Source organism: Camelus ferus, chromosome 29 (assembly GCF_009834535.1).
Source record: "Camelus ferus isolate YT-003-E chromosome 29, BCGSAC_Cfer_1.0, whole genome shotgun sequence".
NCBI lineage: Eukaryota > Metazoa > Chordata > Mammalia > Artiodactyla > Camelidae > Camelus > Camelus ferus.
Genome location: NC_045724.1, coordinates 16321919 through 16341946, shown reverse-complemented (window position 1 = coordinate 16341946; position 20028 = coordinate 16321919). Strand labels below are relative to the sequence as shown.

General features: G+C 46.8%; 3 protein-coding genes across 7 annotated transcripts in view; all 3 read left to right on the top strand.

Moving 5' to 3' along the window:
- Positions 1-10220, top strand: part of SEC24C (SEC24 homolog C, COPII coat complex component) — a 48475-nt gene extending 38255 nt beyond the window's left edge. For 3 of the 4 annotated variants that reach the window (XM_014557658.2, XM_032470125.1, XM_014557661.2), the window contains 18 exons: positions 892-960; positions 2248-2359; positions 2779-2906; positions 4070-4208; positions 4416-4531; positions 4705-4829; positions 4989-5180; positions 5390-5483; positions 5699-5815; positions 6155-6325; positions 6811-6907; positions 7015-7160; positions 7387-7525; positions 7677-7795; positions 7893-8072; positions 8317-8508; positions 8745-8834; positions 8980-10220. In XM_014557658.2, coding sequence (XP_014413144.1) covers positions 892-960; positions 2248-2359; positions 2779-2906; positions 4070-4208; positions 4416-4531; positions 4705-4829; positions 4989-5180; positions 5390-5483; positions 5699-5815; positions 6155-6325; positions 6811-6907; positions 7015-7160; positions 7387-7525; positions 7677-7795; positions 7893-8072; positions 8317-8508; positions 8745-8834; positions 8980-9120 — 2367 coding nt within the window. In that variant the 3' untranslated portion in view covers positions 9121-10220. The remainder of the gene's footprint in view (positions 1-891; positions 961-2247; positions 2360-2778; positions 2907-4069; positions 4209-4415; positions 4532-4704; positions 4830-4988; positions 5181-5389; positions 5484-5698; positions 5816-6154; positions 6326-6810; positions 6908-7014; positions 7161-7386; positions 7526-7676; positions 7796-7892; positions 8073-8316; positions 8509-8744; positions 8835-8979) is intronic. The other variant, XM_006173410.3, reaches the window with a different exon arrangement.
- Positions 10221-10276: 56 nt separating this feature from the next.
- On the top strand, positions 10277-16156 carry FUT11 (fucosyltransferase 11). The gene is made up of 3 exons (XM_032470168.1): positions 10277-11115; positions 11243-11868; positions 13232-16156. The coding sequence occupies exons 1-3, from the start codon at positions 10408-10410 to the stop codon at positions 13377-13379; spliced, it is 1482 nt and encodes a 493-aa protein (XP_032326059.1). The 5' UTR covers positions 10277-10407; the 3' UTR covers positions 13380-16156.
- A 1100-nt stretch (positions 16157-17256) lies between these two features.
- On the top strand, positions 17257-19758 carry CHCHD1 (coiled-coil-helix-coiled-coil-helix domain containing 1). 2 transcript variants are annotated; one of them, XM_014557693.2, is made up of 3 exons: positions 17257-17430; positions 17556-17693; positions 19367-19758. In XM_014557693.2, the coding sequence occupies exons 1-3, from the start codon at positions 17307-17309 to the stop codon at positions 19441-19443; spliced, it is 339 nt and encodes a 112-aa protein (XP_014413179.1). In that variant the 5' UTR covers positions 17257-17306; the 3' UTR covers positions 19444-19758. The 2 variants fall into 2 exon arrangements, with proteins under 2 accessions (XP_014413179.1, XP_006173474.1); XM_006173412.3 differs by lacking the exon at positions 19367-19758 and adding an exon at positions 18256-18550 and having other exon boundaries at positions 17265-17430; positions 17556-17674.
- Positions 19759-20028: the final 270 nt, after the last annotated feature.

The following is a 20028-nucleotide window of genomic DNA, read 5'->3' as shown; positions in this document are numbered from 1 at the left end:
GTCTTGTCCTCTTAGGTCTAGTAGGATAGCACTCTTGTTAATGGGTAGAGCTGGTGGGAATTCTCTGGTGTTAGGTGTTAAGGAAAGGTTTCTCTGGTTTCTCTCTGCTCCTACTTGGACAGTAGTTTAGGAGGAAGCCTTGAGTACTTTTGTTTGCTAGGCTTCTGCTGTGTGGTTAGGGAAAAGTGAGCTACAGTTTACAAGGGCAACGTGGGGAAACTGTTTCTTCCGGAAGGATGGTGAATTTCACCCTTGGAGCCATCAGAATCCTCAGGCCTTCCTCATCATACTCAGAATAGAGGCTTGGACTGTACTCTCGAATGGAGGCCACTTTATAGTTCTGTCTGCAACATTTGCTATGTCGGTTACCTCACCATGCTTAGCCATTGTCATATTCCATCTGTTCTCTTCCCTTTTCCTTTGGGGAACTATCATGGTGAGGGACCCAGCTGGCTAAGTGGGACCCGAGAGGATTATATGGCCCCTCCTTCCTTTTCCCTCCTTCAGTGAGTAGAGTCCGGTTGGATGTGAGGAGAGTCTTCTTTCAGCATAAGAATAGTCCTTAGATGGGAGGATTGGCCTTTTAGAGGGAACAGCCCTCTTCTTCCTTAAGGTTTCTCCCATTCAGTGCCTCCCTGTATAACCCCTCTTGCCTTCTGTTTGTCCCCTTCTTTATCTTTCTGCATCATAATCTGAGCCATTAAAGGCTCTTTTTTGGGCCAGAAAAACTTGGAATTTCTGATCTAGAGGGGGCCCGATTTCAGCAGTCTGAGCTGGGCTCCAGCTGTTCATGTCTAACTCATCAGGGTTGAGAGAAGTAACATCTGCTTCTTGTTCTTTTGTCTCCCTCCCTGTATTCCCCTGCTGCCTTTATTATTAAAACACTAAAAGCAACTCAATGAGCTGCCTCCTCAGCAGAAAACCAGGCACAGAATAGACCCTGATGCCATTCCTAGTCCAGTAAGTGCAGGGGGAGGGGGTGCGTGTGTGTCATCCCTGTGTTAATGTCACCCATGCATGCCTGTGACCTCATCTTCACCTCATCCACCATGTCCATCCCTCTCCATCCTCTTCCCTTAGTCCTTCTAGATCCTCGCTTCTACATGCTAGAAGGATGTGCATGCCTCAAGTCACCATATAATGAAGTAGCAAGGTGTTAGCAGTGCCTTTAAGTATGGGATGGTAGAAGGTCAGGCTCTAAGGGTGGGCTCAGGTGGCATGTTAAGCTTTGGTTTTAGTCCTGCTGGCTTCTCCAGGAGCCTGCGTGTGACATACGATGGAACAGGACAAAGTCAAACAGTAGATCCTTCCCCTTTGGGTTTGATTTGTCTACAGCTTGTTGTGGAGAAACATGTGGGTAGGTGGCTACTAATGTACAAGTTTGGAAAACTGGCATTTCTTACAGGGGAAGGGATGGCCGGTTTGGGAAAGTGTGGACCACTGTCTCAGCTGGACAGTGACTCTGATGTATTTCTAAGCTTCAACTCTTTCTGCTATGGGATACAGAGTCTTAGTCTCCCTTTTTCTGGTTTTACCAAACCCATCTTGAAGTAACTGACCAAAGGTTCTCGGCCTGCCGAAAGATCTGATCACCAGCTTTGCAAAACCTTTTTTTCTCCCTTCGCTGGGTCTGTCAAAATGTGGGGGACTGAGGATCAGGCTGTAAAATCCTCTTCTCCCATATTTACACACTGATGCTTACCTGAAAATAAGGCAGCATCTGCTTCCTCACCTTGCCTGATCATTTCTGTCTGTGTAATCCTCTCCTCACCCTGTCCCTTCTTTCATTGAGTGTAGAGTCATTCCAGGTAGATTCATTTTTACATGGTTACTGTTGTCTGTTTTCCTGCTCTTTCTCAGAAAGTGTCTTGGGGAGAAAAGGGGAGGGGAAGGCTTGATGGGGGAGGCAAGTAGAATCTGATCAGGTTTGAAGGTTTGTGATTAGAGCTGGAGTTTCCCTGCAGTGGGGGTTATAACAGGGTTATATTGGGGTTCAGGGCAATTCGTGAAGAAGCCTGTTCTCAGTGTTGCCTGTCCAGCATTTTGCTGCTGACTGTACACTAGAAGGTTGGCGTTACAGCATTTTATATGATCTCCAGAAGGAGAGCAGGCCTGGTGCATGAGGTGTGTTCCTTGGCAAATTATTAGTTTCTGTGCTGCAGCTCCAGCCTTTCTTTCTCCTAGCTCTCTGGGACCTGGTTCTCCCTTTTTGTCTGTCACCTCATTCATTTCACTTCTCCCCTACAGATTCAGGTTATCGAGGATGACAGGAACAACCGGGGTTCAGAGCCATTTATTACTGGAGTACGGGGCCAGGTGCCACCCTTAGTCACCACCAACTTCCTGGTGAAAGACCAAGGTGAGAGGGGCGTTAGCCCCTCCCTGCAGAGCTTTTTCTCCAACACTATCAGACTATGGATGGGGCTTTTGTCAGTCTTTTTTTTTTTCTTCTTTTTTTGGTTTGTTGGGTTTTTGTTGTTGTTGGAGAGGGGAGGTAATTAGGTTTATGTATGTATGTATGTTTTTTTTTTTTTTAATGGAGGTGCTGGGAATTGAACCCATGTCCTTGTGCATGCTAAGCATGCACTCTACCACCGAGCTATACCCTCCCACCTTTTGTCAGTCATTAATTGAAAACCAGTCCCTCACTGCTTTTGAGGGGGGAAAAACCACCATCAGCTCTAGCATTTGTTGGGGTGATGGGCTGGATCAGCAGTGGAGAGCTGGTGTCTGGAGGGATTCTGTGATCTGACTCAGTCTTTCTACCTCCTCCTTCAGGGAATGCGAGTCCCCGCTACATCCGATGCACATCCTATAATATCCCTTGCACATCTGACATGGCTAAACAGGCTCAGGTGCCTCTGGCAGCTGTCATCAAACCGTTGGCAAGGCTGCCCCCAGAGGAGGTGAGTCAGAGAAGGGACTAGAGGAAATGAAAGGGAGGAAGGGAGGGGGAGTGGGGAGTAAGACTTCTTCCTAGGTGTGATTCTGTCAGTCACAATGGAAGAACTTTTGGCTGGGCAGAAGCGGAGAGTATCTTCAGCAACTTTGTATCCCAGGGACCATATCTGAAGGAGGTTGTAGGGATGAAAGCAAAAGTCCAAGAAATTGCTGGATGGGAGCAGGATCCACAGGGGAAACACAAGGCCAGCTTGCAGGGAAGAAGACAGCTGGATGCAGGAGCCTCTCATAGCATGGTCATCTCCAGATGATTAGAAGCACATCATTATACTTTTTCTTATACGCTGTCCTGTCATGCCATGTTAGAGATGTTAGGGCAGCATGTAAGGAAAAAGGTGGATTAGGATCCAGCAGTCTGTCTCTTACCTGGCTTGGGCCATGATCTGCAACCCCAAAACCTGAAATCAGCATAAAAAGAGAGAGAGCTTGGCAGCTGCTCTATCCTACCAGGCCTTGGTAGGATACCCTTGTGCTCATGCTTAACTTATCAAACTTAGGATGGATTTCTCTATAACTGGACACTCAGGGCTCACTTTACATCCTGCTTCTCTGTCTTATTCTGTGTGCTTCTCATTCTCTTTTCCTGGGTCTCAGTGGGGATGGTTGGACACTTGGCTGCTGGTCTTTAACCTGTAGGGTGACATCTGCCTGGGGCATCAGTAGATATCACAGAAATCCAGGGATCATGGAGGACAAATGTCACAGATACTTGTTTGGGAAAGGAAGCAGGAGTCAGGATCCCTAGGGCAGGAGTGAAGGGGATTGAAGATAGGGCCAGAAATGTGAATCCTGGATACTCTTTGGCTTTCTTCTCAAAAGCCCATATCAGCCCCTGAGTTGTTAGGGCTGGGTTCACAGTCACTCTTCCCTTTCAAGAAGAAGTGAAATTCTGGAGATGAGGAATAAGGAGAAAGAACTATACAATTTAGACTCTTCGGGATACTCCTTAGGGAAATTTGTCCTCATTCCCCTTCACTCTACTCCCTCCCCAGGCAAAATATCTGAGCCATGCTCTTGCCCCCCAGGTTGTTCCTCCTTATCTACTGCTACATGTAGCTACCCACTGTAGCTTCCCTCTGTGTTTCAGACCTTCCCCTTTGGTCCTTAGGCTTCACCATATGTCGTCGACCACGGGGAATCTGGCCCTTTGCGCTGCAATCGCTGCAAAGCATATATGTGCCCCTTCATGCAGTTCATTGAGGGCGGGAGGCGCTTCCAGTGCTGCTTTTGCAGCTGTATCAACGATGGTACGTTCACCGAGGCTGGGATTGGGGGCATCTGGATTGCATCTATGTTGTACTCTTTCTAGTTAGGTAGATGAGGGTCCGTTGTTTAGGAGCTGGGGAAGTAGGACACATATGGGGATGTGGGACAGTAGACTGAGCTCAGCCAGGGCCAGACTAACTAAGATTGAGAGTGGACTCTTGAGTAACACTCTGCCCTACTCCCCACAGTTCCCCCCCAGTATTTTCAACATCTGGATCATACCGGCAAACGTGTGGATGCTTATGACCGTCCTGAGCTATCCTTGGGCTCTTATGAATTCTTGGCCACTGTAGATTACTGCAAGGTGAGGGAAGGTAGCACGGGGAGGAGCAGTGGGTGGAGGACAATGAGACAGCGAAGACTTGCTGTGATCATTTCCATCATCCCTTCGTTGTCCCATTTTATGTTGACTTCTCTCTGGTCAGTTGGCCTGCTTACCAATACTCCTCTCCCCGACTACATTTCCTTCCTTTGCAGAACAATAAGTTCCCCAGCCCTCCTGCCTTCATCTTCATGATCGACGTCTCCTACAATGCCATCAGGAGTGGTCTTGTTAGGCTCCTCTGTGAGGAGCTCAAGTCACTGTTAGACTTTCTGCCTAGGTGAGAGTTATGGAGCCGAGGTGCTTTCTTTGGATGATGATGATGGCTGGGGAGGGTGGGTGGGGGGGTGCTGGCTTGATTCAGCAGTTGGAGCCAGATATCATGAAGTTGGGTGGTGGAAAAGATGGCAAATCTGAGTAACAATGTCGCCTTCTACAGGGAGGGCGGGGCCGAAGAGTCAGCAGTCCGAGTTGGCTTTGTCACCTATAATAAGGTGCTGCACTTCTACAATGTGAAGAGCTCATTGGCCCAGCCACAGATGATGGTTGTATCTGATGTGGGCGACATGTTTGTGCCACTGCTGGATGGCTTCCTGGTCAATGTCAATGAGTCTCGGACAGTCATCACCAGGTAAAGAGATTGTGGGGGTAAAGCTGGGGTGGGGTGGGTACAGTCACAGAAAGCCAGAGAGTTGAGCAGAGAGGTCAGCAGATGGACAGGGGCTATGCCTCAAGAGTTTTCAGAATCTGGGGACCAGATGACTCTTCAGGGGATTGAGGATTGAGGAATCTGGAATTTGGATAGCAATTTTGATTGCCTCTTATCACCTGTCTCTTCAGCTTATTGGATCAGATTCCAGAAATGTTTGCAGACACAAGGGAGACGGAGACAGTATTTGCCCCAGTTATCCAGGCTGGGATGGAGGCTCTGAAGGTAAGGCTAGAGTCCCTGGGAACCTCCTCTGTGACACTTTCTTCTGACCATCTTACCCCCTGGGATATAACCCTTGTTTCTTCAGTGATTGACGCCTGTCCAGTGAGTCAGCCAGTCTGACACAGTTGGCACTGAATAAATGACGAGGGAAGGGGTGAATGAATAATGGATGAATAAAGGAAAGAATGGACCAGTAGATCTCTCTTCTTTCCTAGGCTGCTGAGTGTGCAGGGAAGCTCTTTCTGTTCCACACCTCCCTGCCCATTGCAGAGGCCCCAGGGAAGCTGAAGAACAGAGACGACAGGAAGTTGATCAACACAGACAAGGAGAAGGTGTGGGATCGGGTGCCACGGGGAGGACTTTCCGTTGCGGAGGAATGTGGTGTCTCTTCACAGCACAATACTGTTACTTTTTTGAGGGGAACTGTGACTAGATCTTCTGCCCTTTCACGTGTCACCTTTGTGATTGCCAACCTTCTCCACTGCTCCCACACCTCTCTACCCTTCTCATCCCAAGCCCTTGGTAGGCTTTTCTTTGGGAATGTTTTACTACTATTGCAGACTGTGAAGTAGATCTGAAGTTTACATGTCCTTGCATAGCCCATATGCAGGTACGGTTCTCAAATAGTGTGGAACTTTGACATTTGAGCATTTTCATCTGTTCTTCCCCAGACTCTGTTCCAGCCTCAGACAGGTGCCTATCAGACTCTGGCCAAAGAGTGTGTGGCCCAAGGCTGCTGCGTAGACCTCTTCCTCTTCCCTAACCAGTATGTGGATGTGGCCACACTGTCTGTTGTACCCCAGCTGACTGGTGGCTCTGTCTACAAATACGCTTGCTTTCAGGTACGGCATGGGACTCTGGGTGGCAAGTGGAAGCAGGACTGGGGATGTCTGCCTACATGTGGAGTGGCTCTTTACCTGCTGACTTGTTAATAGGAATAGTGTTGGAGGTGAAGACCACGTAGTGTAAAGAGAGCTATGAGTGGAGCAGTCAGGAGCAGGGGGCTTGGAGTCAGTCCTGGCCCTCCTGCTTACAAGCTGTATGACCTAGGATAAATTACTTAATTTTTCTCTCCTTTGTTTCTTCATTTGTAAAATGAGATTTTAATACTTATTAGGATCTGTCATCAGGATTAATGTAAAGCACTTAATATGGTACCTGGCATGTAGTAAATGCTTAAAGCTATCATTAATCATCAACATCATTATTATCTTCACTGTTACTGTCATTATGATTCAGCAGACTTGTAGAGTGGAGGGGGTGCAGCGGGACTGATTGTATGATGTTAGGTAATCAGTGATGTGACTGTGGGCCTGGGGGAATGCAGGTGGAGAATGACCAGGAACGGTTCCTCAGTGACCTGCGTCGGGATGTCCAGAAGGTTGTTGGCTTTGATGCTGTGATGCGAGTCCGGACAAGCACTGGTCAGTCCTGGCTGGAGAAGAGCAGGTTGGGGGCCTAAATCTGGGAGGGAGGCAAGTGGCACCTGTCATACCATTCATTAGCCCTGTCCCTGTCCATGTGGCCTCAGGTATACGTGCTGTAGATTTCTTTGGGGCTTTCTACATGAGCAACACAACAGATGTGGAGCTGGCTGGGCTGGATGGGGACAAAACGGTGACTGTGGAGTTCAAGCATGACGACCGGCTCAATGAAGAGAGTGGAGCCCTCCTGCAGGTGGCGGGCAGGCGGCAGGGACTGGGGAAGAAGCGTTAGGGGTCATTTCACTGGCGATAAAGAGGCCGCAGGGAAGAGCGTGAGGGGTGCGTAGAGAGGACTAGAAGAGGCTGGGGGAGGGGTGGTTCGTGTCTTTCTTTTAATTCAATAATATAGCAAAGAGGCAGTTTTTCAGAGGGCTTTGTTGAAGGAGGGGTGTGAACTCCCCCTTTCTCCCTCCCCGTAGTGTGCCCTGCTCTACACCAGTTGTGCGGGGCAGCGACGGCTCCGCATCCACAACCTGGCCCTCAACTGCTGCACTCAGCTAGCTGATCTGTATCGAAACTGTGAGACTGACACGCTCATCAACTACATGGCCAAGTTTGGTGAGGGCAGGGGCAGGGCTGGGTGGGACTAGGGCAAAGAGAGAGGTCTAGAATGTTCAGCAGTTCCACGTTCCTGAGTAGGTGTGCTGGTGGGAAGGCACATGTGATGGAATGGCAGACCAGTGACTGTGCTAGCTCCTTTCCCTTCCAGCGTACCGGGGGGTCCTGAACAGCCCAGTGAAGACTGTTCGTGACACTCTCATCACCCAGTGTGCCCAGATCTTGGCCTGTTACAGAAAGAACTGTGCCAGCCCCTCCTCCGCAGGACAGGTAGGGCAAACATGTTGGTGAAGGAGTTGCTAGGATACATTTTTGCATTGGGAGGGATCTCTCATGATTATTGACTATGTTTTGATAACCCCCTTAGTTGATCCTTCCTGAGTGCATGAAGCTACTCCCAGTTTACCTGAACTGTGTGTTGAAGAGTGACGTCCTGCAGCCTGGAGCTGAAGTCACCACTGATGACCGCGCTTATGTCCGACTGCTGGTTACCTCCATGGATGTGGCTGAGACCAATGTCTTCTTTTATCCTCGGCTCCTACCATTGGTGCGCCTGAGGGCTGGAGTGTGAGACATCATACTGAGAAAGGGGCATCATAGGAGGAGGAAGGGAAGGATTAATATTATCTGGGTCTGACACTAATGAATTTTTTACCTGCATTATCTGATGTCATATTTTCACACTGAGTTGCTAAGGGGCTTAGCTTTCTGAAATTTTGTATGTGTGTTGGGGGTTGGGCAAATATGTCTTATGGTCCTTGGTAACCTTTTGCCCCCTTCCTTTTGTCCAGACAAAGTCTCCCATTGAGAATACCACTGAACCATCAGCAGTTCGAGCATCTGAAGAGCGTCTAAGCAATGGAGATATATATTTGCTGGAGAATGGGCTCAACCTCTTCCTCTGGGTGGGAGCAAGTGTCCAGCAGGGTGTTGTCCAGAGCCTCTTCGGCGTCTCCTCCTTCAGTCAGATCACCAGTGGCCTGGTGAGGGCAGGGAGTCAAGGAGACTATGGGTGTGGAAATATACTTTGTGAAATGAGTAGGAGCCAATAAAATTAGTGTGTGAGTCCGCTTAAGTAGCAAGGAACGCTGAGGAGGGAGGGTGCTGTCATTCTTCAGAGGCTTCCTTGTTTCAGATAATGCATAAATCTGTGCTCTCTCACCTTGACCACTGGATTCAGCATACTTTACCATAAGGATAAATGAATTTTGTGTTCCAGAGTGTTCTGCCAGTTCTGGATAATCTGCTGTCCAAGAAAGTGCGAGGCCTCATTGATGGTTTGAGGGCACAGAGATCGCGGTACATGAAGGTAACACTGATCCAAACCCTGGATTTCTTATTTTGTCAAGTCCTCCCCTGGAAGGCGGGTAAGGGGTGAGTGGCTGGATAATGGGATTTCAGGGCATGTTTAATTCCCTTTAGCCCTGCTTCATGACCGTGTGTTCTGGCCCTAGCTTATCGTGGTGAAACAGGAGGACAAGCTGGAGATGCTGTTCAAACACTTTCTGGTGGAAGACAAGAGCCTGAGTGGGGGAGCATCCTATGTGGACTTTCTCTGTCATATGCACAAGGAGATTCGGCAGCTACTGAGTTAGAGCAAGTGGGTAAACAGCATAGGGTCCAGGCCAGCTTCCAGAAAGTACCCCAGGACAGCAGAGAAATAGGGCAGTTGCATATCTTGTAAGTCATGTAAGCTGACCTCAGTCTCTTGGGGGGGGGAGGGGGAGGTATAAGGAGACACCTTCTTTCTGGGCTCAAGTATCCTACCACTCTGTCATGTCCTGCTGTTGGAAGGTGCCCCTATCCCCTCACTTTATCCTCCTTTTCCTGCTAATCCTGTCGTAATGAATGTAGTTTCTCAGTTCACTGTATATGATTTGGTGTTGGGAGATTTGGAGGCACCCAGACTCTGGCAATATTATGTGTCCCTTTGGACCAGCCTCCAAGGGCAGGCAGGAAGGAGGGGGGATCCCAGGGTTACCACAGGGGGAGGGGCTGCTAATTCAGCTCAGTGTCATCAACAACTTCCTATATTAGGGATAAACATACATATAGGTGCACAAGAGCTGGAATGTAGACCATAGGTAGTAGAGAGAAAAGTGGTCAGTCTTCTTGGGCCTGGAAGTCAACAGTCAAGCCAGAATTACTGAGGGTGGTTGATTAGATCTCTCTCTCTGCTTCCACTGCTCTTTCTCTCTCCTTCAATGATTGATCACTTGGTGGATTATCACAGGCACATTAAGAGATGAATGAGCCTGGGAACTGAGTTGCAAAGTATTCTAAGACCTGGAAGAGGTACCAGCCTCCTTTGCAGCCGGAGAGGCCCCAACACTGGATGGTTCTGTAGGGAGCCTGGTCATCAACTCGCAATACCTCACAGAGCCAGCCCACATCCCACTCTGGGCTCCTGCTGGAAACACTGCTCTCCAAGCTGGGGGTTGTTGGGGAGAGTGGCAAAGGTGGCTGGTCTCTCCTGCCAGGACATCACTCAGGCTTTGGCATTGACAGAGTGGCTGACAGTTCTCTTCCAATGTGACCTGGCTGAGGCAGGACAAGGACTAGGCTTGGAGGCTATGCTTGCCTGCTCCCAGCCTGGGATGCCCCTGCTCTGGCCCTCTCATTTCTCTTCACTGGTTTATTTTTCAATGCATCTTTAACTTGTAAAGAAATAAAATAAATTAAGATGTAACCAGTAGCCTCAGTTTTACCCGCGTCGTTATCATCATCACTTTCCCTGCAGTCCTTCCTGCCCAGACTAGCAGCTCCCGGGAAGTGGCCGGCTGCGCATGCGCCACTTGCCCCTGTGGCGTAGGACTTCTTACCGTCGCTACTCAACGCCAGGCGGGGACTGGTGCTGAGGGGCGTCGGCCGCCGGAGTGGACATGGGGGCCGGCCGCACGGGGGCTGTGCTTGCCGCCTTGCAAGTGCTTAGTGTCTGTGCGGCCAGCAGCTCAGGGCCAGTGGCAGAGGGGGAGACCGGCGGGGAGACGGCGTGGGCAGAGCCGTGGGATGGCGCGGTTTTCCGGCCTCCCTCGCCGCTGGGCGCAGTGGGGGTGGCGCGCAGTCCGGGGACCCCGCGGCCAGGGAGGGAGGAGTCGGTGGACTTGCCGGTGCTGCTGTGGTGGAGCCCAGGACTGTTTCCTCACTTCCCGGGCGACTCGGAGCGCATTGAGTGCGCGCGCGGCGCGTGCCTAGCGTCCCGGGACCGACGGATGCGGGGAGACTCACGAACGCGAGCTCTGCTCTTCTACGGCACCGACTTCCGCGCGTCCGAGGCGCCACTGCCGCGCCTGGCGCACCAGAGCTGGGCGCTCCTGCACGAGGAGTCGCCCCTCAACAACTTCTTGCTGAGCCACGGTCCGGGCATCCGCCTCTTCAATCTCACGGCCACCTTCAGCCGTCACTCTGACTACCCGCTGCCGCTGCAGTGGCTGCCCGGGACCGCTTATCTGCGCCGCGCGGCGCCTCCGCTCCAGGAGCGCGCAGAGTGGCGCCGCCGCGGCTACGCGCCCCTGCTGTATCTGCAGTCCCATTGCGACGTGCCTGCGGACCGGGACCGCTACGTGCGCGAGCTCATGCGCTACATCCCGGTGGGTGAGGGCGGGACCTGGTGGGGAGGGGTGGGTGGCGCACCGGGCTGAAGCCGGGAAGCCGGGACCGCTGGTGTCCAGGCCAACGTGCCGTACCCTCTTGACTGCCGTACTCTACCCCACGCAGGTGGACTCATATGGGAAATGCCTGCAAAATCGGGAGCTGCCCACTCCGCGGTTACAGGACACAGCCACAGCCACCACCGAGGATCCAGAGCTCTTGGTCTTCTTGTCCCGCTATAAGTTCCATTTGGCCCTCGAAAATGCCATCTGTGACGACTACATGACGGAAAAACTGTGGCGCCCCATGCATCTCGGTGCTGTGCCCGTGTACCGCGGCTCTCCCTCTGTGAGGGACTGGATTCCCAACAATCACTCCATCATCCTCATTGATGACTTTGAGTCGCCGCAGAAGCTGGCAGAGTTTATTGACTTTCTGGACAAAAATGATGAGGAATATATGAAATACCTGGCATACAAGCAGCCTGGGGGCATCACCAACCAGTTCCTTCTGGATAGTCTCAAAAAGCGGGAGTGGGGAGTGAATGATCCTTTACTGCCTAACTACCTTAATGGATTCGAGTGTTTCGTCTGTGACCACGAGCTGGCTCGGCTGGCTGCAGAGAAGGCCCACGCAGCCTCTCCTGGGGACATCCCTATCCCCGAGCCTCATATTGCCAAGCCCTCACACATGGACTGCCCAATGCCCACACCTGGCTTTGGCAGTGTGGAAGAGATTCCTGAGAATGACAGGTAAGGGTGCCTGCGGCTGGCAAATCAAATGATTTACTTACATGCTTCCTGTGGACAATAAACTAGCACTGAGAGGATGTACAACATGTACAAGGAAATTGTGACACGGGATCACTTCACTCTTAAGGTGTCAAGAGTCTAGTTGAGGAGATAAGACAAACTGAAAAAGCTCAGTAGAAGATGTGAGAGATAATTCAGGGCAACACCATATAAAATGAGCTCTTGTGGACAATGTTTGCAATAGTGATTCAACCGGAACAGAGGGTCTGTTCAGGGAAGCAATGAGGGAGAGACAAAGTTGTGCCAGGCTGTCCGTAGCCTGAATATCGGGCTCAGGAACTGGACTGGCCTGAAAATCAACTCAGCTATTTATTGAGTACCTTCAAGATTGTGGGGATGGGAATGAGAAACAGAGGTGAGTATTTTGAGGGAGGTTTGTCTGCATTAGTCAGGGTTTATATCTGTTAACCTGGCATAATTATTAACACCACCAATCACTCTTGAAAGTACCCAGATTTGGATGACAAATTATATGTTCGTCCCAGAATAGAGGGAATACTTTCAAAAGATGATTAACAATGGTGGGCAGTGTGGATTGGAAAGGAAGTGAGAAGGCTACTGCAGTAGGTAGTGGCTTTGGGAAACAAGGAAGCATGGGAGGTGGGGTGGGAAAATGTTGAAGTCACTTGCAGTAAACCACACTTGCTAGTGCAGAGGTGAAAGGTTATTAGCCTGGAGAAGAGAGGCTGCTAGAATGACCTGCAGAGATCACTGCGGACTGTGGATGGCAGCAGAGGGCTGGCACAGTTTGGCCCTGGGACTGGAGGTAAATTGTATCTAGTGATTTGCATCAGGTAATTGTATCTAGTTTGTGCTGAATATAATATTATGATTTATCAGAGGAAAAATGCAATACACTAAAAAACTAAGAAACATTCAAGTTATGTATTATCTAGACACTGGATACTACTGCACCTTCATTTTGATTATTGAAATAGTTGGTAACATAAATGGTAACCATCTAAATCTGCTCCCTTGCCTGCCTTAGGGAGATTACTGTATCCATAGCTTGGCTCCTGACCTCCCTGCCTCTGAATTCCCTCCACATCTGGGGACCAGGAGCAGGCAAGTGAGGAACTGTAACTCGCTGGGGTGGGTTTGTGTGATAAATTTGTGTTTGTGGCTCACTGCCTGTCACTTGGGCTAGTACTGGTTTTACTTCACATTTCCTTCCTTTCAAAGCAGATCCCTGCCCTAACCAGAGACCACTGTATCTGCTTAAGATTTCTTTGGCTATTCAGAGAAAGGCAGGACTCATAGCTGTGCTCACATTCAATAATCCATCCCCTATTTGATGTTTCAGCTGGAAGGAGATGTGGCTGCAAGATTATTGGCAAGGTCTGGACCAGGGGGAAGCTCTTACTGCCATGATCCACAACAATGAGACACTGCAGGGGAAATTTTGGGATTACCTAACCGAGATCTTCATGAAAAGGAACCAGAATCTCTAATTACTCTTGCAAGAACTTGATAGAACTAAGGAGATGGAAGTCCTTATCTTACCATGGGACATGAAGGGTATCTGCTGCACAAACCCGTGAGGAACACTGTCTTACCATGAATTCAAGAAATAGCAGTTACATCCACTGACATGTTATTGTAATGATGTGTAGCCAAGATCTGAGCCTATGGTAATAGGGCCTCTCCTGAAGGAGTGATGGAGGCATCTCAGTTCTTGGTTTAGTGGGAACCAGAAGCCTGAAACACCCATCTGATTCAAGGTGCTGATCAGCAGAATTTTTAAAGAACTGTTTATTTTTCTAACTATTTCATCCTCAGTCATGATTGGGACAACACCTTAGCATTTGGCTGTGAGTGAGGTAAGATGGGCCAGGTTTAGGGTCTTAAAACTTCTATGCTATTCTTTAAACCACTCATCATTCAGTACCTTTCCTATCTCTTTTCCTCATCTCTTGCTTTATAAACTATTATGTTGGTGGTGAAGCAAAACTGGTGGGTTATATTCTGGTTCTCTGGAGTTGTGTTTTTTTTTTTTTATATATATATCCTTTACTTTGCCTTTCATGTCAACCTTTTTATTTTAAAATGGCTTTTTCTTTCCTGGTTTTTCACAATTCCTGATGGAGATGGAGCAGCCTTGCCACCATTCCCACATTCACTCTCCACTGTATTAAAGTGGCTATAAATTTGACAACTTTTCTTACTGCTGGTATGTTTCTTATCTAGGGCATATTGGGAATTCCTTCTCACCTCATGAATAGAAAGATTAAGTGGCTAATGAAAGTCACGTCAGTTTAATGAATTGTCCTGCTCCATTTTCGGCTAGGGTGAAGACAAAGCTATAAAGATTTTGAAATGTTAAAATAGTCCAATGTGAATCAAAATGCAGATTGTTAGAGGTCTCTGTTCTCTTCTGTCTACCCAATGAACTCTTGTATTTTATTATTTTTATATGCTACACAAGTCCCATTTCCTCCCAGAAATCATGAAAATTATAGTGGGAAAAAAGCCCAGCAGTATAGCTCTAGTAATTATCTCATAATATTCTGTGGCACTTTCCACTTTAAGTGGGATAAATATTCCAACTTCATTCATTCTATTACTGATGTCCTTCTGCACAACTTTATAGTACTGACATTGCATTTTGATGGAGTCCACCCAACGCCCTAAGCTCAAGGGGAATGAGAGGCGAGGCAAGAGAAGTTAAGCCACCCCAAGTGGCTTAGCTAAGTACAAGCTGTTAGATCTGGGGATGTAGCCAATCCCTTCTATTGCTGTGGTTTAAACATACAGCTTAATGGGCAGGGGAACCATTTGCTTTTTCTGGGACAGTGGAGCAAGAAAGAATACCTTGGCTCTTAGAACTACCCTGGTTGTAATGTATTAATAAATTATCACTAGAGAAGTTCCATAGCTTATCAATGTCTGGTTTAAATTAGTGTGTGTGTATTTACGTATATATATATACACACACACATTAATTGATAACCATACAGTTGTAAAGACTGAAGAGGAAGATGAATATTATGACCTTATTGCAGATTATGTACAGTTGAGCCTTATCCTTCTGTAAGGTTTTGTTTTTAATATTTTGAGCAGACTGCTAAGCTGTTCTGTGTGTGATGTACCAGTTTGTTTTTAACTTTAAGAAATCTAACTCTTTATTTAACATCAAAGCCAACATCAAGTGTTTATTTTAAAAAATAATCATACCTGCTTTGAATTGGGTGAAGATCTATGGAGAATTTACAATTTTAGGCTAACATGAAACTATATAATATCCTCCAAAATGGAAATTCTGCAACAGACTTCACAATAAATATTTTATTTTATATATGGGGTGCTTCATATATATATTTATAGATACTTCAACAACTAGGGTCCCACACTTATTGTGACATCTAAAGATATGGCCAGGGAAAGCTATAATTTAGGCTGGGTTTCACTGCCAGGGTGGTTCTTTTTTCATTTTAATAAAAAATGCCCTCATAACAACATGGAAAGTTTGCTTAACCAGTTTGGACTTTTGCAGAAAAGAACAAGAGGGAAAGACAGACCTTCAAAAATATTTATGTTAAAATTTGATATAGCAGTGACTCTTAGAAAAAAAGCCCAATCCAGGACTCAGATTTCAAGCTTGCAATCTGTTTAAATGCAGATACTGATATACATATAGTGCAAAATACATATTACCCAAGTGCAAACTAAAGTTAGGAGTCAAATTTCATTATGTGCAATAAAAAGGGTAAGTGATAGTTATGCAAGGTGTAGAATCATCCTTACATTTCCTGTCTAATTATACTAGTTCACACTGGCATTACTTGAACGCTTTTATGTACAAAGTGGGCCAGTTGTTCATGAATGACTGTGGTTGGGAGACTCATGCCTGCTTTGTGGTCAGTGCTTCCCAGACTTTCTCCTTTATTCCTATTACCATAAAAGTATTTACAAAAAAAAACAGGACAAACTGGGCACCACAAGGGAAAGGAGAACCAGGAATAGACATATGGTTATCCAACTAAAGGCTTCACTCTCTCTATGGAGAAAGCAAGCAGTGTGAATTTTCTCTGGTTTGGGGCCCAGCCTGCTCTGTTTACAGCAGCGGGCTTGGGGTTATTGGTGGTAGAAGTGTCTGATAGCAATCAGCTTTATTTGTGGTGTTGGAGTAGGGGATGGAGCATGGGGCTGATGCCTTTATTATTCCCAAGTGTTGCTATTTTCTATTATCTCAGGTTTCATTTTGTGTAATAAATGGCTTCTTCTTAAACCACGTCTTCTGCTTGGTTTTATTTCCACGGTGAATGTAGTAAAGTTAGAGACTTGCAAAAATATTTCAAACATTGTTCATTTAACATGTATTTATTGGCACTACTCTAGGCACTGGGGATTCAGCACTGAACAAGACAAAGCCCCTTCTTTCATGGTGCTTACATTTTAAATGGGTGTTGGGTATAAGGCCATAAACAAACAATAAGTGAACAAGATAATCCAGACTGTGATAGGTGCTATGAAGAAAATAACAGGTTGATGGTGGTTTGGATGTAAGTCAGGGAAGTCCTGTCTGACATGAAATGAGACTCAACAAGAAAAGGAACTAGTCATGCAGAGATCCATGGGAAGATCCCGAACATTTGTGATAAATGATTTTAGCACACCAAATTTACACAACCAAATAAATATTGCTCCTCCGAAGCAGTCATCTTAGGAACTACAAGCTTGTCCAAGTTGTCCTTACATTACCCCAAACATTTCTTGGAGCTTGTGTGTAAATGCCTTTAGAATCAGTGGTACATCTTTGGTGTGGGTTTTGTCAACAACTAAAAGTCACTTAGAACAGAGTTTGGATTAAAGCTAGGCATCACAACTGAAGGGCCGAGTCTATAAATTGGAATAATACTAAGTACCTTCAGAGGATTGGGGAGGGAATTAAGTAAAACGATGATGAATTCAGAAGTGCTTAAACAGCTCTTGAAGGTTTACTAAAATCATTCCCAACTTAGCATCTTAAAGTCTCATATTTTGATTAGCTCCCATCCCCTGCCCGTGACTATGTCAATCACTATCTAATCCAACCAGCTCACCCGAAACCAGTGTCCATCTATCGTGGCTCTTTCCTGGGTGTCCCCGGCCAGTAACTGCCCCAAGACTTCAAGGCCCGGAGCTCCCAAAAGAGTTACCCATGTCAGCGTATGACTCCCAACAATCCTCCTAACTTGCACAGGTGTCTGCACCCGCCGACGTCCGAACACGGTATGAGGGCAACGATGCCGGGAAAAAAAAAAAAAAAAAGAGGTGCATGCTGGGGCGGGAGGGGCCGCCGAGCTTTCTCGGAGTAGCGCGCTGAGCCTCATCGAGCTCGTAGGGGTCACGCAGCGTCACGCACGGCGCCGCAGAGCCTGCCGGGAGCTCGGTGAGCAATGGCGACGCCCAGCTTGCGGGGTCGTCTAGCACGGTTTGGAAACCCACGGAAGCCTATACTGAAGCCCAAGAAGCCCCTCATCCTAGCTAACCATGTCGGGGAACGGCGCCGGGAGAAAGGCGGTGAGCAGTCGGAGCCGTGGAGGCCCCAGAGAGGAAGCCGGAGGAGTGCAGGGGACTGCTGGGTGGGAGGATTAGAAGGTTAAGGATCTCCTTGTGACTGAGGGCCTCCCGTTCTGCCCCTCCAGAGGCTACCTGTATCACGGAGATGTCGGTAATGATGGCTTGCTGGAAGCAGAATGAATTCCGCGACGAAGCATGCAGAAAAGAGATCCAGGACTTCTTCGATTGTGCTTCGAGGGCTGAGGTGATAGAAAGTTCTTGGGGTATCCTCTTGGGAGGAGAATGGGGTCATACAGTAATGATTCTTTTTGCCTCTTGCTAGGTAATAAGAAAGTCCTCATTCTGAAAGGGGGAGGAAAGTTTTAGAAGCTACTTGACCCACGCCATAGTGGGAAAGGTTACGGTTTTGATGGCATTGTGATCTTGAGCGATTTGTTTCACTGCTTTTAGCTTTACCAGATGCAAAACGAGGTTAATGTTAATATCCACCTTACAGAATTTTTAGTATGAAATGAAGAAATGGGTGGGAAAATCACTTTGTAAGTTTTAAATAGATACTATTGTCTGAAGTAGGATTAAAGATAGTGAAGGATAGGCAGGTTGTATGGTTTCCAGCCTAGACTTAATTGCCAGCTGGCATGGTAGTTTCAGATCATACAGTCATTCGTAGGTCTCAAACCTTTTTGTTGAAAGGGGACTGGGAAGATAACACAGATCTCCAGGCTGGTTAATAACTTACTGTGATTTGGGGTGTTGTGAGAACTGTTAGCTTCGGTCAGAGCCAATTTTAGAGCTGTCATTTTAATTTTTGTTCTGTGTTTTCAGGCAGCCCGAAAGATGAGATCAATCCAGGAGAGCCTGGGAGAGTTGAGGAGTTTACCTCCCAAGAAATTGAATAAGTTGTTACATAGGTTTCCTAACATATCTCATGTCAGCTGAAAAATGAAGAAGGATTTTCAATGACTGGACTGTAGCTTCTGAGAACTATGCATAGGCGTTTTAGAGATATTTGCACTGTTGTGCTCTCTTTGAAGAGTAGAAGGAGGCAAACTTTTTCCCCCCCTTTGGAATCATTATTCGATATCTTTATATCGAAATAAAATCCTCTGACGAGAACTTGGCCTTTTGTTGTGGATTAGGTGCTCTCCATAGTTCAACCCTGTATCCACCCTACACTCTGAAAGGTCTTTGCTCCCTGGTTTGCACCAGGAGCTGGATAGAAACTTTTGTTCTGCATTTGAAGTCCTTTATACCGTTTAGTGCTCTTGCTTTTGAATGCACTAAAGGATGTTAAAAACAAAAAACAAAAAACTCTATATAGTTTCTTGCCATCATCTGTAAGTATTTAGTGACTATGTGTTTTGTCCATAGCCAGTACAAGGAGCTGCCAGAATAATTGGAAGTTCACAAACTGGTGACTTGAAGGTGATGCAGATGTATTTTATTTGGCCTACACAGTTAAATAGTTTTTAAAATAGCTGCCCACATTTAAAAATAGGAAAAATGTCATAAAAATCCACTTTTTAGTTTTTCTTAAAAAAAATCAAAAGATCTGGCAACCCTAGTTTCTTAATCCCACATGGAAATAAACTCTTCTCAAATAGAGCTGCTTATCATTTGTCTCCACTCCCCAGGGACCTGGCCACAGGACTCTTCCAAATAGTGAGACTAAGATGTAATTGGCAGTTATCTTTCTGTATCACCTATTTACCTTTCTCATCAAGTTACCTACCTATTTGCTGAAGGTATTTACTTTTGTGACCCCCTTATATTAGAAACAGTTGTTTAGCATTTTATGTGTGCCCTTTCAGGCATAACTCAACCTTTTCTACGTACTTTAGAGCATTAAATGGACAAAGGGATATGTGGGCATTTTAAAGCTCCAGGGGGATAATTATTGAGATAAAGAAGTCTTGCCTCCTTGACCACCCCACAGCTACCTCTCCCTCATACCCCACTGGTGGAACACCGGGCACTTGCCTGGTTCTGCAGGCTGAGGCTGTTCACTGTTAAGAAGAAGCTCAGTGCTTAGATGCTTTGGACTAGCCTACTTTCTGTCAATGGAAACTCCCAGTAAGAGGTCTGTGAACATGTATGGGAAAAAAATTTAAACTACAACTGTAATCGAACATTTCAGTTAGGACTGTGGAAACAAACCCCAGTATTATTAGCAACACCTATATGAAATCACAATTTTTTATATATAATGGTTCATTACAGATGTCTCGTCACTTATACTCATCACTATCTTCAAAGTTTGGTAGTTATTACACTTGCTACTGGGATCTTATTTCATTTGAAAATAAAGAAGTACTACTTTGTTGCAAATTTGTTTTATTAGTATTTTATCATTGTATTTCAACATAATCGGTTTCCTTTGTAATTATTTTGTTTATTTATAAACAATCTGAGAAAGGGGTCCAGGGGTTTCATCAGGCTGCTAAACGGCCCATGGCACAAAAAAAGGCCAAGAAATCCTAGACTAAAAGGCCCCACTGACAAACAGTACAACCATCTCCTGAAATTAAATGCCTCCTTTAACCGATGTTTTGCCAATTAGACCCTATAAAAAGTCTCCTGGAATGCAGGCTTCTGGAC

What these genes read in the sequence shown, in the direction of transcription:
- FUT11 (XM_032470168.1), top strand. Translation starts at nt 10,408, where the DNA reads ATGGGGGCCGGCCGCACGGGGGCTGTGCTTGCCGCCTTGCAAGTGCTT. An exon ending in AGCTCATGCGCTACATCCCG is followed by an intron (nt 11,116 to 11,242) that starts GTGGGTGAGGGC and finishes TACCCCACGCAG; the next exon opens with GTGGACTCATATGGGAAATG. An exon ending in GAGATTCCTGAGAATGACAG is followed by an intron (nt 11,869 to 13,231) that starts GTAAGGGTGCCT and finishes TTGATGTTTCAG; the next exon opens with CTGGAAGGAGATGTGGCTGC.
- CHCHD1 (XM_006173412.3), top strand. Translation starts at nt 17,307, where the DNA reads ATGGCGACGCCCAGCTTGCGGGGTCGTCTAGCACGGTTTGGAAACCCA. An exon ending in ACGGCGCCGGGAGAAAGGCG is followed by an intron (nt 17,431 to 17,555) that starts GTGAGCAGTCGG and finishes CTGCCCCTCCAG; the next exon opens with AGGCTACCTGTATCACGGAG. An exon ending in ATTGTGCTTCGAGGGCTGAG is followed by an intron (nt 17,675 to 18,255) that starts GTGATAGAAAGT and finishes CTGTGTTTTCAG; the next exon opens with GCAGCCCGAAAGATGAGATC.